This window comes from Leptodactylus fuscus, chromosome 6 (assembly GCF_031893055.1).
Source record: "Leptodactylus fuscus isolate aLepFus1 chromosome 6, aLepFus1.hap2, whole genome shotgun sequence".
Taxonomy (NCBI): Eukaryota; Metazoa; Chordata; class Amphibia; order Anura; family Leptodactylidae; genus Leptodactylus; species Leptodactylus fuscus.
Genome location: NC_134270.1, coordinates 158,839,951 through 158,855,955, shown reverse-complemented (window position 1 = coordinate 158,855,955; position 16,005 = coordinate 158,839,951). Strand labels below are relative to the sequence as shown.

Genomic DNA, 16,005 nt, shown 5'->3' with positions numbered 1-16,005 from the left:
AGGGGTGAACCTACCTTTTCTGCCGCCCGAGGCGGATGACAGAAAGCCGCCCCCCCACCCCCCGGGAGGAGGGGGTGGGGAGGAGCGAAGGGGGTGGGGCGGAGCAAAGGGGGCGTTAGCAGGCAGAGAGCAGGCAGGGAGAGGACCTGCTCTCTGCCTGAGCGTGAGGGGAGGCCGCTGGAGCAGCGCTGCTCCAGCGGCCTCCCCAATCCACCACTCGGTGACGGTGACGCTAAGCCAGTCCAGGACGGCTTGTCCTGGACTGGCTTAGGTAAGCAAAAATGCCGCCCTCCCCGGGGCCCTGGTTGCCTCATGGGAGGTGTGGCGCTGCAAGTAAGGTAAGTGAATGAGACTGGAGAGGCGACCACTCAAATTTTGCATTGATTGACTTTTTTTTGACAAGGGGAATGAAAGTTGCAACAACTTTAGCATTACAAAATCACTGTAGCCTCCGCCTAATTGACACCAATAATGGCCCAGATTGGGATTTTTGTGATTTTTTTTATTTTATTTTTAAGACTTGAATATATTTTCCTGTTACTTCTATCACCTCCCCCACCCAAAAAAATCTGCCATTTTTATTTTCCTTTTATTTTTTAATGTTTGCAGAACAGATTGTATTTCGGAACGGTACCATTTATTGTTCCATACAATGTAATAGGAACCTGGAAAAAAATCAGAATGGGGTAGAATTGGAGAAAAACTGCATTTGTGTGACTTTCTTACAAGCTTCATTTTTACGGCATTCAATGTGCAGCCAAAATGACGTCACCTGTTTTCTATGGATTAGTAAAATTTTAGGGATACTACATTTATATAGTTTTATTTACGTTTTAACCCCCAAAATCCAAAAATTTCTTGGAGTCGCCATATTCTGACAGCCATATATTTCTGTATAAGGGGTCAGATGTACTCTCTAACTATACATTTTTGGGGAATGTCTATTGCTTTTATGGTTTTTTATTTAAATTTGTATGAGAGATGAGACAGCCCAAAAAATGGTGGTTCAGCTCTTTTGATTTTTTTTCCTCACTATGACATTCACTGTTTTCATAAGTTTGTAGACTAGGCTATTTACTGTTTACTTCTATATATTTTCTAGGGAAAGGGGGGGGGGGGGGTAGTATTTTGAATTTCATGTATTTTTTTACAGTATTTATTAGACCCCCTAGTGGTCTCGAACTCCAGGGTGTCTTATCACTAATGCTATGCATTACGATGCTAATGCACTGCGATGTACTGCAAAATATCAGCATTTCTATTACAGGCTGCATAGAGCATAGAGGAGCCTGTAATACAAATGAATGCCTAAAGGCTACTACTGGCTGTCATGGAAACTGATCTCCGACCCCTTCAGATCTGACTGAGGCAGCGGAGGCCTTAATGCAGATAATCAGTGTGGACACTGATCACGGGTATTAGTGCCGGGTCTCTGCTGTATAATATAGTAGAGACCCGTTTGCTATTGCAGCTGCTTAGCATTTGAGCCACCATATTTAAATACTCGATATCCACCGTAATAGTATGACAAATATTGGGAAGGGGTTAAAGAAGAATCCAATGGAAGGTTAGGCTGAGAAAAACCTCCCATAATTGACACTTCTGTCTATAACTCACTGTTAGTATTATTGCCTCCCTTGCGGTAGGTCATGGATTCCAGCCCAGACAGCGATCATACAAGAACAATCTCAGAATTCCTTATATTACGTCTTCTCCTAGATGTGCGGATGAGGACCCCTTCCCCAATAACCTGTTTCAGAGGAAAATCTACATACATACCACCATACCTCTGTCTGTGTAGATTTTCCTGGTTCATATACAGAGAAGAAAACAACAGTTGACCCTCCTCACCAGGTGCCATATAATAAATTTAGGGTAAGGGTCTCCCTCTGAGAGATGTCCACACCTATAGAATATCACACTGCTACCGTATATAGGTAACAGAGGCTGTGACCCTGGGATTGGGTTCTACATATAAAGGGGATGTTCAGCAAGTGGAAAACAAAGAGAAATTTGAGGCAGACATTCACCTCAGATTCCTCTTAAATTTAACAGCCCTCTGGCTTTTCCTCTATTAATCAGTCATGGAATCCGTAGCATGACCTCTGACCTAGTCAAACAGGGCCCTACTCTGCATGGGTGAGGGGCAACAATCTTGAAACTTCTGCCTGCAGATGGATATTATTTCTTGGTGAAAATTTTTGGCTTTGACCTATATCTCAAATGATGTTCTAAGGCTTCTTGAAATTCAGGCATTGATTTATTGGGAGCTACCTTCTGGTAGTTGGAGCTAGAGGCAGTTCATCTTTTTCCAGCTAATAAAATGTATATGCATACTTTTTCCCACCATGTTGTATCAGATCTCCAACTCCCAGAGTAAGATCCAGATGCCTTTTAAGGTTTCCCAGACAAGTCACAACTGGGCTTCTATTACGGGCTGTCATAATCAATGACTATTACAATATACTGCAATACAAAAGCTTTGCAGTATATTGTATAGGTGATCAGATCCCCTAGGGTTCCAATCCGTAAAATTGTAAAACTTCTAATCACCGCTTTTCACTAGATCGGACATAAAAATTATCATAAACACTTTAAGGAACCCCAAGAGTAATTTTTGGTCTCATACTAGTACCAGTATAATGCAATAAAATGCAGTGAGAGTGTCAAATGATCACCAAAATGGTGCGAATAAAAACTACAACTTACCCTGCCAAAAAAAGCCCCATGTATGAAAATATAGAAATCTTACAGTTGTGGTGACTCCAAGAATTTTTTTTATTTTTAACTCTGGATTTTTGTAAGGTTATTAAAACATAAAAAAATATATGCAAATTTAATATCATTATCATCACACTGACACACGTACTATAGGTAACATGTCATTTTTGCTGCGCACCGTAAAAACAAAACCCGTAAGAAAATGGCACAAATTCTTGTTTTTTTTGTTTTTTTCTTAACCTCTTCCAGGCTGCAGGGTGATTTAGAGTTTTTTTGTCAGATTTTTAAAAGTTTGTTAAACTTTTTGCAAAAATGTATGGTTGTCCTAGGTGATCTGAACATGTGATCGCGTGATTGTTTCTATGATCTGCTATTATCATTATGTACTGCAGGAACAGTAAGAATACTAATATAGCAAGCCTTGAGGAGTTTCATTAGACTCCTTGTCTGCCATGACCATCACTAGACATCTGCTATTAGGTGATATAAGGGCATACTGGGGGACAGCGGGAGACCCCAACCTGTGCACAACTGATTGCAAGGGGTTAATCAGCCAGTTATAGCCATCCATGACCACTGAAGGTGGGTGACAGCTGTATAACACAGCCCGCTACCCTGTATGCCCTTGTAAGGCAGATGTCTCTAAGAGGTTAGTTGCTGAAGATAATTCTAGATCCTGAGGACACTACTGGAACTTGTCATTCTAATATTTCTAGAGTTTGGCCTGGTTTTGACCCAGTGTCCTGATGATAATACTGGAAATTGTTATAATATTTCTAAGTTTGTCCTGGTGATAACCTGGTAATTTGCTGTAACAATAACCCTGGATCTTGCCCTGAGGATGATTCTAGAGCTTGTCCTACTGATACTACTGGAACGTATTACTATATTTTTAGTGTTTCTCCCTCTGGAGCTTGTCTTGACAAGGGCTCTGAGTCTAGCCCTGAAGACAATTCTACAGCTAGTCTTCATTGTTCTATTGTAACTTATTGTAATATTTCTAGATTTGTCCTTGTGATGGTTCTAGACCTTGTTATAACACTAGTCCTGGGGCTTTTCCTGACATAGGTTATGGATCTTGTCGTGAAAAGGATTCTAGAGCTAGCCTTGATTTTTCTACTGTAACATGTTATTGTAATATTTCTAGCATTTATCCTGGTGATGGTCCTGGACCTTGCTAGAACACTAGTCTAGGAGCTTGTCCTGACATGGGTTCTGTATCTTGTCCTGAAGAGGGTTCTAGAGCTAGTCTTGATTTTTCTATGGTATCTGTTTTTGTAATATTTTTAGCATTTGTCCTGGAGCTTGCTGTAACACTAGTCCTGGAGCTTGTCCTGACATAGGTTCTGGATCCTGTCCTGAAGAGGATTCTAGAGCTAATCTTGATTTTTCTACCATTACATGTTAATGTAATATTTCTAGCATTTGTCCTGTAACTTTCTATAACACTATCCCGGAGCTTGTCCTGACACTGGTTCTGTATCTTGTCCTGAAGAGGACTCTAGAGCTAGTCTTGATTTTTTTTACTGTAACATGTTATTGTAATATTTCTAGCATTTGTCCTGGGACTTTCTATAACACTATTCCAGAGCTTGTCCTGACACGGGTTCTGTATCTTGTCCCGAAGAGGATTCTAGAACTAGTCTTGATTTTTCTATTGTATCTTGTTTTTGTAATATTTCTAGCATTTGTCCTGGAGCTTGCTGTAACACTAGTCCTGGAGCTTGTCCTGACATAGGTTCTGGATCCTGTCCTGAAGAGGATTCTAGAGCTAATCTTGATTTTTCTACCATTACATGTTAATGTAATATTTCTAGCATTTGTCCTGTTACTTTCTATAACACTATCCCGGAGCTTGTCCTGACACTGGTTCTGTATCTTGTCCTGAAGAGGACTCTAGAGCTAGTCTTGATTTTTTTACTGTAACATGTTATTGTAATATTTCTAGCATTTGTCCTGGGACTTTCTATAACACTATTCCAGAGCTTGTCCTGACACGGGTTCAGTATCTTGTCCCGAAGAGGATTCTAGAACTAGTCTTGATTTTTCTACTGTAACATGTTATTGTAATATTTCTAGCATTTGTCCTGGTGATGGTCCTGGAGCTTGCCATAACACCAGTACTGGAGCTTGTCCTGACATGGGTTCTGTATCTTGTCCTGAAGAGGATTCTAGAGCTAGTCTTGATTTTTCTATTGTATCTTGTTTTTGTAATATTTCTAGCATTTGTCCTGGAGCTTGCTGTAACACTAGTCCTGGAGCTTGTCCTGACATAGGTTCTGGATCCTGTCGTGAAGAGGATTCTAGAGCTAGTCTTGATTTTTCTACCATTACATGTTATTGTAATATTTCTAGCATTTGTCCTGGAACTTTCTATAACACTATTCCAAGGCTTGTCCTAACACGGGTTCTGTATCTTGTCCTGAAGAGGGTTCTAGAGCTAGTCTTGATTTTTCTATTGTATCTTGTTTTTGTAATATTTCTAGCATTTGTCCTGGAACTTTCTGTAACACTAGTCCTGGACCTTGCTATAACACCAGTTCTGGAGCTTGTCCAGACATAGGTTCTGGATCCTGTCGTGAAGAGGATTCTAGAGCTAGTCTTGATTTTTCTACCATTACATGTTATTGTAATATTTCTAGCATTTGTCCTGGTAATGGTCCTGGACCTTGCTATAACACCAGTCCTGGAGCTTGTCCTGACACGGGTTCTGTATCTTGTCCTGAAGAGGATTCTAGAACTAGTCTTGATTTTTCTATTGTAACTTGTTATTGTAATATTTCTAGCATTTGTCCATGTAATGGTCCTGGACCTTGCTATAACACCAATCCTGGAGCTTGTCCTGGCACCGGTTCTGTATCTTGTCCTGAACAGGATTCTAGAACCATTCTTGATTTTTCTATTGTAACTTGTTACTGTAATATTTCTAGCATTTCTCCTGGAACTTTCTATATCGCTATCCCGGAGCTTGTCCTGACACGGGTTCTGTAGATAGTTTTATAGTTTGTCCAGACAGTGATTTCTGAGTTTCTGTTGATAACAGGGATTGAGAGCATGCTAGCAATATTTCTAGAGGCTAAAATGGCTCAGACTTCTCTGAGATTGTCCTAATAACTGCTGTGGAGCAAATCCTGAAAATATTACTTTATAATGAAAACCCCTGGATGTACAAAGATGCTTTCGAAGCTCAATTCCTCTGCAATGTCCTCTCTGTGTACAGCAGACTGAGTCATCGTTCCTCCATTTATATAACAGACATCAAGCCCACTCTGGATGAAAGATTCAATCCCCTCATTGTCTGTCGGTCATGCACGCCGTTCCCATGTAGGCGCCATCTCGCAGTGAACCCTCTTTTCTGTCTTCCGGGACATTTTATTCTTTTCTCTACAACTAGTGATTTCTGATCCTAATATGGAGTATTTTTCTGTGTCTGTCATGATGCTTCTGGAACGGAGCAGATGAGAGGTGCTCTCCGCCGGCACAGCTTGAGTGACAGCTTTTCTATCTTTCCTGCGGTGCGGCGGAGAGACGATAGCTGAGGGACACCTTCACGTTATTAAGAGGAACTTCCCAATATCAAAGTAATTAATGGTTAGCGCTGAGGTCTCAGCCGCAACAACTGGTGGAAGCCCAAGTGAACACGACGACGTGGTGCCAAGGTCTGGTCATACGCGTCCAGCCAGGATATTGTCATCCATTTATGCTGAAATATTGTCATGTACAGCACTGGGAAAAGGAACTAGGCAGGTGTGGTAAAAAATGCGGCAGAGGAAGAATGCTTCCAGGAATAGAAGGGTTAATAGTTTATTTTATATCAATTATCCAAATGAAGTGAATTGTAAATCCCATCAATATTTGGTGTGACCTTTGCCCATTGGTGGAGGAGTCGTGGAAATGATGACATAGTCCTCAACATCATCCAGTCTGTCTTGGATGACATGAAGGGATAGAAGGATTGGAGCAAGCAACATCCACAGAAGATCTGGGCTTAGTTCTCCAAGATGGCGGGAACAACCTCCCTGCCCAGTTCCTTCACAATCTGTCTGTAAGTACCAAGAAGAATTGATGGAAGCCAAAGGGTGCCCATACCAAATATGCTGCTAAGAATCCTGCCATCTTGGAGAACTAAACCCAGATCTTCTGTGGATGTTGCTTGCTCCAATCCGTCTGTCTCTTCATGTCATCCCAGGCAGACTGGACGATGATGAGATCAGGGCTATATCTGCGGGGGCCATATTATCATCTTCAGGACTCCTCCTCAAAAGAGCAAAGGTCACACCAAATATTGATGGGATTTACATTTCTCTTTTCTTCATTCACTTGATTATGTTAATTGACAAAAAAAAAAGTATTAACCCTTCCATTTCTGAAACCATTCTGACTCTACGGCATTTTTATTCCTAAAACCTTTGCACAAGCCTTGCGAGGTTCTCAGAAAGGATCTGAGGAACGGTTACTCTCCGGGGCCATTTGGGAGCCATTGTGGTCTCTGGGAGGGAGTAGAAGCCTGGAGTTTGGCTTTGTCAATATTATCTTTAGCAGTAGGGTCACTTGGGCCATTAAGGGGGTGTGTAGATGGTGCTGGGGCGGACATCTCTACGGATTAATCATGGTCTGACTGTTCGCTCAATCCTTGTATAATGATATGCTTATTTCGTAGCATCAGCCTCGCCGTAAATGCCTTGTTTTGGAAATGAAATGAGCTTGGAACAGCAGGAACGGATCTTAAGCCTATAAACAGGGAGCGAGCAGTCGGGCTTATGTAGCGCAGCTTGTGCAGGCAGTAAATAGGTATGTGTCTCCCACCGCTGAATCGGTGATATCAATCTGCCTTATTAAGTGAGATGCTGATAGGATGGGCCTGTCTGCAAGTACTGGGGTAGGGGGGGAGGGATAGACCCTGCAAAGATTTGCACATGTTTAATACATTAATTGTAGCGCCTGGAGCAAAACGCCTATTAACATTTTATCCTTGAAAAGAAAAAGCTCCGAACATTTACAAAAACAAATAGCACAAAGAAATCTTCTCATGTGCTCTACGGGAGGAGAGGATGCTGCTATCGAGAACTAGGCCAAGGATACGGCGAGCTCGCAAGAGCTTGGGCGACCTCCTTGGGACAACTTTAGACTGAGGAGTGGGAAGAAAGTCAGGGAAAGAGACAAATATTTGGCTGCCGAGATTTACGAGGAAATTACTTTCTCTTCCATGAAACATGGGATTAAACCTCCGCAGAAAATGATCAAATACGGACAAATGTGGCTGGGAGTAAAGGGAACATCACTGGATCATAGAAATGGTAAAATACTCCTGGTTCTGAGCCCTGTTGCTGTACAGCTGGTTGGGGTGAGTTCTTCAAGGTCTACAATATAAACCCAGATCGTTCTGTCATCCATTGTCTGAGTGTTAGTGTACAGGATACAGAATTATTGATATTCTATATGTCCGCTGTCCTTGTGAACACGGCAGTAAACACTCTTGTTCCAAATCTGTTCCTGACTTCTTCACTCCTGGATACTATGTTTGCTTCCAAAGTTCTTCTCCTTGGTTCTTTTCTAGACTATGTGCCCATGCTATGGCCATGTACCATGGCCACAATCCTGTACTGTGTCCATGTTCCTGACTATGTTCCTGTTTGGTGAACATGTTCCTGTGTCTTGCTCAATCTCCACATCTGTGTGCTGCAAACTCATTCAATTACTGGCTCCCCAATACAATCCTTGTTTCATGTTCTAATCCTAACTTCATGGTCAAGTCCTAACTTCATGTTCCAGTGCTAGCTTCATGATCCAATCCTAACTCATGTCCCATTCCTAGCTTTATGGTCCAGTCCTAGCTTCATGCTCCAGTCCTAGATTCATGCTCCAGTCCCAACTTCATATTCCAATCCAAACTTCATGTTTCAGTCCCAGCTTCATGTTCCAGTTCTAACATCATGTTATACTTCTAGTTTCATGTTGCAGTGTTAACTTCATGGTCCAGTCCTAGCTTCATGTTCCAGCCCTAGCTTCATGCTCTAGTCATAGCTTCATGTTCCAGTCCCAACTTCATGTTCCAGTCCTAGCTTCATGTTTCAGTCCTAACTTCATGGTCCAGCCTTAGCTTTATGTTCCAGTCCCAGCTTCATGTTCTAGCTTCATGTTCTAGTCCTAGTTTCATGTTGCAGTTCTAGCTTCATGGACCACTCCTAATTCTCAATTCAGCCAGGCTCCTTATTCCACTTTTCTTTCCTATCAAGACCCCGTTCCCCTATTTTTTTTGCTCAACAATCCTCTTCCATGCCCACATCTAGTCTTATTACTTTCCTGTCATGATCGCTATAACTGACTTCCAGTTTTGGGACTGTGAACTGGGGATCATCCTGCAGCACAACAGACACCCCTTTGCAAGGGTTAAGAGTAACTCCCATTTTATTTTGTGATACAAAGAAGAGGAAACACAGGGTACTCCCTTTTTCTTACCTTGGTTTTTCATCTTTGGTCTCTGCTGTATTATACAGCGGAGACCCGGTGCTAATGCTCATGATCAGCGCTATTTTGCCGGGGATCACTGGTACCCGGAGCAATATCCAGGGCCGCTGCCCCATTACAATGACAGCTGGGAGCCTTATTGAAGGCTCACAGGCTTGTCTGCCATTAGTTTGTATGACAGTTTGCACTATGCAGTCTATCATACTAATGCCTATATTTTGCAATGCATTGCAGTGCTCAGACTCCCAAGGATTCAAGACCCCATAGGGGAGTCTAATCAATGCAATTTAAAAAAAAGGAGTTAAAAGTTCGAATCACCCCCCCCCCCTTTCTCTAGAATACATGTAAAAGTTATAAATCACTGTAAAACACCTACATATTAGGTATCTCTGTGTCCAGAAATGCACCATCTACAAACGTATAAAAAAAAGAATGGAAGAACTAAAAAGTACATCTGGCCCCACAAAAAAGATGCCCTATACCCATACACAGAAATATAAAAAAAAGTTACGGGTGTCAGAATATGGAGACCTTTAAAAAAAAATTTTTTTTTGCAAAATTTTAGATTTTTGTTAAGGGGTTAAAATGTTAATAAAACTATATAAATTTGGTATCCACGGAATTGTACCAAAACATAGAATACAGGTGACTGCAGAGTGAACGCCATAAAAACGAAACCCCGTAATTGTACAAATGCAGTTTTTCTCCAATTCCACCCCATTCTGGATTTTTTTTTCCAGTGTCCCAGTACATTATACAGAATAATAAAGGATACCATTATGAAGAACAATTTGTCTCGCAAACATTAAGCCCCATATAGCTCTGTGAATAGAAAAATAAAAAGTTATGAGGATTAAAAAAAGGGAAGGAGGCAAAAACGAAGATCGAAAAATTCCTCTGGAGGGAAAGGGTTAGAAGGAAGTTAGATAGGTTTATTAAGTATATTGGAAAATGTTCACTATTGGTGTATTATAGGCAGCTTGGAAAGAGATTGGGCCACCACGGTAGTGTATCCACCATGGAGTGTGCTGAATGCTGGAGCTGCCATATTACCACCATCCCAGTACTGGCAACCATTGACTCTAACCAAATAGTCTTAATAGGATGGCATTTCCCGATCAAGATCATGATCTAGATTTTGAGTTGTATCTCTACTAGGGTTGAGCCGATCTTTAGATTTCAGGATCAATTTTAAAATCCGATTTCCGATCATTTTCCAGCCGATCACGATCGTGAAATTTGCTCGATTGCCGATCGGAATCCGATCTTTTCCGATCACTGAACCCTAGTCAATGCTTCTCTATGGGAAAAGTCACTTTTAGGGTTGAGCCGATCTTGAGATTTCAAAATCCGATTTCCGATCATTTTCCAGATCGTGAAATTTGCTCGATCGTTGATTGGAATCCAATCTTTTCCGATCCCGATCACTCAACACTAATCTCTACTGTCCTAGATGGAAAACCTTTCTTACACAGAATGGGTGAAACCTCTAGACAGTGGGCTCCAATGTACCCAGCCACAAGAGCGAGCTCCTGAGCCTCCCATCAGCCCATGGGTCAAGTCATTAGAATTAGAAGCACAGAGCAGACGTCTGGAAATCATCCAGTCCTATTTATCTGCAGCTGCAATATTGTGCGGATCCCTCAGAAAAGTTCTTATCTGTTATTAGATTCATGAAACTAATTTGATTCACATATTTTACAGGTGAATTCTCCTAAAATGTATTATGAAATGAAGCCGTGCAGCCGGACACTGGGGCTAATTGGAGCTGAGAAGACTTCACCACCGTCACACATTGCCGCCGGCAGAAAAATAATCACATATTTAATACCAACCCACAAACAAGCACAACAGAAAGTCGTGTGGAGCCCACACATCGGGAGTCACAGCCGAGCGGCCAGCGCTCCAAGCATTCTCCTCACACGCCACCACCTGATAATAATTAGAAATGAACCAAGCGCGGGGCAAAGATGATACTCGGGGCAACGTCGCGTTATTTGTCCTAGATGACTAGCCATTGACTTGACTGGAATGTTCAAAGACTCAGAGAAGCCGTATGAGGTGGATACGGTCAGGCCTACGTTTATATTTCTTCCTCCCAAATGTAGTCCCGAAGGCTTCATAATAGAGACAGAACTGAGAGAAGATGAAGACTCTATCTAGGTGGCTCAGTGTGGACATCAAATATAATCCATCAAGTTCATTTTTTATCCAGGGAAGGGAAATGGCGCCCTATAAATGGTAGAGAATCATTTTACAATAAACTAGCTCTGCTCTTGTAGGCCACCGGACAGATCCCTGGGCCACATTGTACATTAAAGGAGTTTTCCAGATGGGATAGAAGTAAAGTATCTCTGCTTGGGCGCTGGTGACTACTCATAAGTTACAGATAACCAACATGTAGCCGGGTTATGGGGATAATGTCACTCCTTAGGGAGAGATCACCATGTAGGTGTGTGGAGTCATACAGAGCCCTTTTCACTCCACTGTGGGGGATTATGGGAAGAATATGCAAATATGTTTCCCAAGACGTAAATAGGGAAACACTGCCTCTGTATGCTGCCCTCTATGGGAAGCTCTCTTGAACATCATGCCCGACTTTCCAACAAACCTTTATTACAATGATGCATGATTTTGCCAAGTCAGTATCATCCCAACTGTGGACGATCCGATTGGATCTCATCAGCACAGTCTAGGGAGTACTGACTCCACACACCTACATGGTGGTCTCTCCCTAAAGGTGACCATATCCCCATAATCTGGTCTAAAAGTCTCTCACCTCTGCCAAGTCAGTTCTCCCTAGACTGTGCTGATGAGATCCAATCAGATTGAAACAGTGCTGTCCACAGTTGAGATGATACTGACTTGGCAAAATCCCGTATCATTGCAAAAAAGGCTTGTTGGAAAGTCAGGCATGATATTCAAGGGAGCTTCCCATAGAGGGCAGCATACAGAGGCAGTGTTTCCCTATTTACATCTTGGGAAACATATTTGCATATTCTTCCCAACGTGTAGCCAGTAATTGACCTTAATTGTCACCTGAGCCACTTCATCTCTGCCCCGACCAGTGCAGGTGGGTGGTGGAACAGGGAACCCAACACCAGGAATAGGTGACATGTTCATTTGTCCCGTGGACTATTTGCGGCTCTGTCCCATTAAAGTGATCGGAGCTTAGCTGTAATACCAAGCATAGTCATGAAGGGGCCACAGATCTCACCTGAACGTTGCAGTCTCCCTAGTGCCCCCCCCAACAGATATTGATTGTATACAGAACATAGTAGATTATCAATATTGAACTCGAATAAAACCTCTTTATTGTGATGATAGCGCTGGGGCCCTGGGTTCTAATCTGGCCATGGGCAATATCTGCATGGAGACTGTATGTTCTCCATGTTTGAATGAAGTCTTTCGAAGCCTCCGGGGCTCATGTTATTAGTATTACCACCTGGGGTTTCATGTAAAGATGTAAAATATTAAGAAGATCCTTGGAAAGGACAAGTTCAAGTGGTTTAATGAAGCCTGTAGTAGAAATATGCCAATCTGCGTAGATGTGTGTGCCATAAATGATTCATGTGAGCGCAGTTACTGGAGGCTAAGCGCCGCACTAAACACTACCTGCCCGCGGTCGAGTGACAATCATTAATCGTGACTGCATGGGACTGGATGAGCTCGGCTGTTCCTATACATTGTAAGGAAAATATACAACCCCCTCTCCCCATAATATCCAGAGAGGTGACATCTAACAAACCGTGTACAACCTCAGTAGAGTATTTATGTATCAGCTGAGCATGAAAATGTGAATTTCCCAGGGAGCGGGCACTCATCCGGTGACTCGGAGAACCGCATGGAAGGGTCTTTTGATGTGTTACTCTTCACTGTAAAATAAAACATAATAAAAAAAAAACTAATTAATGGGTTTCAAAAAGCCCTTCACGTCCTGATGGGAGAGTCGCCGAGAATTTCCTTTTGGCTGAAATGAGCCATCTTCTCAACGCAACGGAAAAGGTGAGATTTTGATCAGCCTCATATCTGCAGCCCAAATACCTGGTCTCTCTGGCGTTCTTTCATCCACAATTCCTCACTGTTAGTTTGAAGTGTTTTTTAATAAATGAGGTTCAGTCTGTCTCGTCTGCTGCCATCGTGATAACATCCCCTAGCGAGACGTAAATGAGGACATATTAATTAACAAGGGGAGGTTCTGATTCCTTCGGCATCAAGGATCTTCGTATGGCTTCAATTAATGTCAACGTGCAAGATGGAAGTAACAAAGAAGCTGCTCCGAGGGCTTGGCAAAGATTCTGGAAGACCAGGATGGAATACTTGGAGAATTGGAGGTTGCATGGGTGGAGAAGCTTTAAGATGGACATATATATATGGAAATAAGGAACAACCAATGAGCGAGTGACAACCTCACACATATTGGTCCATATTGGCTCTTCCAGTTCCAAAGCCGCCATAGATTTGTAATGTAATGTTCTGGGAACATTTTACCGTACTTCATGGACTATCAACTATTGAACAGAAATTTGATATATGGCTATGACCATATCCAATTGGCTAAAACAATCCTTACGCCCAATGAAGTTGACCACATACATGTATCAAATGAACCCACCAATTTCAGCAACCACCTAACTTGTATTGACTCCAAACTCTTTGCCCAACATTGGTTACCCAATCCTTAGGTTTTGAAGAGAGATACACCAAGGTAAGAGGTGTCTGGTAGTGACTTTCTCTCCTCTCCCCATGGAGAACCTATACAAGCATAGTCCGGCCAGTTGTGCATATGTATAGGGGTCGGTATACATAGCTGTCAGAAGAATGCTGCCAAATCTAATGTGTATGGCCAGCCTAAGACCAGACGCTAACAGGCTTTCTTTCTCATCAGCCTTATCTCCAGTTCCTACCTCCAGTCTACTGCTGCTATGTTTGTTCTTCCAGATAGAGCGGACATCTTCATTCTTTGTGTTTGGACGTGACACAATGTCTCTCCGACAAGGCCAATTCTTTCCTTGATGCGTCTCCTCATCCAGCCAATCTCTATTGTTTCTGTCATCAGCTCTCTAGCATCTGTTTCATTATTCATTAGAGCTATTATTATGCTGGGACCCGATGTCATCTTCAACATGACAGTGAAGGCTGCAAAAATCATCCCGAGTCCCGTGTGCCTGATGTATGTTGGGGAACACGGTAAACGTTTCTTAATGTTCCTGCTCTGGCAGATACTCTGCTTATATTTCTCCACCATAAGGGGATCATTACCTACCTCATCACCTGTCATTGAGCTGCGGAAAGATGTCCCCGTTGTATTCACGAAAGAATCCAAACACGAAAATGTGAAGTTGCACGGATCAGAAGAACAAGAAATGGACTTCACTTTAAAGCCACAACCTGAGGATTTCTCCGCAGTGGAGAATATCCACTATGTATATATGGCTCCGGTTTCGTAGGAGTTATATATGGAGTTGGTACGCTTTCCAGTATTAACCCAATATCTACATCACTAATGCAGGTTTTAGGGTTTCTTTGGAGAATTTCTACTTCGACTCAATTGGATTCTTCTTGTAAATGGACATGAAGGCGTCACGTGTATCTTGTAGAATGGAACCCTATGGGTTAACCCTTTCATGGCAGTATTGCAAGTCACCGATGAGTGAGATACATACTGGTGGACTTCTCATAGTACTATGGATGCAGGAGGAATAAGGATAGATAAACAGCTCAGAGTCATACACACGGTACCAGTGTCCATCATACAGTGCGGTATATCCCTCTAGACATTGTACAGTATTGTCCTGTCACCTGGTGACAACCCTAAAAACACGGGGCACTCATCAGACCTGACATATGATAAGACAGCATCACTACAGTGATTCCTTGTGCCTGCAGCGTGCTGCCTGCTGTGTCCTGCGAGGTCACCGACTCCTGGGGCTGCATTGTGCAGGGGATGAGAGGTCTCGTTGCTGTCACTTCTTTGTGATATCTTTCTGAATCGCTCAAGAGTCAGTGATGGTTTCGACCAGGGTCTCCCATGAGGAGGATGAAGGGGTCAGGACTATAGTCAGTGACCCTCTCTCCCTCCCGCAGGCTGCACACAGACACCACAATTACTCTCCTCACACAAACTCTACTCCTATTTTACAGCCAATTACACCTGAAGTGTTATGAGCAATTCCACCGGAGCTCTCACAATCCTTGTCCATTACCGGCACACGCCGGGCGGCTGCACATGACACCAAGATACTGCTCTATAATGACATTACAGTAGGAAACAGGAAGGCTTCACAGACAGATGCAGGAGGTGCTGATGGGATGATGGTACTTACCCCATGAGGGGGGTAGGTCAGCCAGCCCCAGTCCCCAGGAATTGTCGCTGTGTCTAATAAATTCACTAGAAAGAAAACAAAAGATGACATTATTGTGCGTGCATCAACAAACATGGCAGCTATAGGTAACAAAATATTTACTAACAAGAAGGGGTAGGAGGATCTGTTGGGAGAAGATCTGGAAAAAAACATTTATTGGCAGGGAAAGGTATCAGGATCTGTCAGCAATAGACTCACCAACTACAGCAGAATATTTACTGACAGAGACAGGTATCATGAACTGTCAGCAGAAGTCTCATCCACTACAGAGGGCAAAATATTTACAGACAGAGTGAGGCAACAGGATCCGTCAGCAGAAGACATATTAACTACAGAGGGCAAAATATTTACTGCCAGAGACAGGTATCAGAATCTGTCAGCAGAACACACATCCACCATAGAGGTGAAAATATTTAATGACAGAGTGAGGCAACAGGATCCGTCAGCAGAA

General features: G+C 42.6%; 1 protein-coding gene across 2 annotated transcripts in view; it reads right to left on the bottom strand.

The window, feature by feature from the left end:
- The window catches only part of EPHA8 (EPH receptor A8), a 77,515-nt gene that overhangs the window by 37,353 nt on the left and 24,157 nt on the right, over positions 1–16,005 (bottom strand). For both annotated transcript variants that reach the window (XM_075277749.1, XM_075277751.1), the window contains exon 2: positions 15,516–15,580. In XM_075277749.1, coding sequence (XP_075133850.1) covers positions 15,516–15,580 — 65 coding nt within the window. The remainder of the gene's footprint in view (positions 1–15,515; positions 15,581–16,005) is intronic.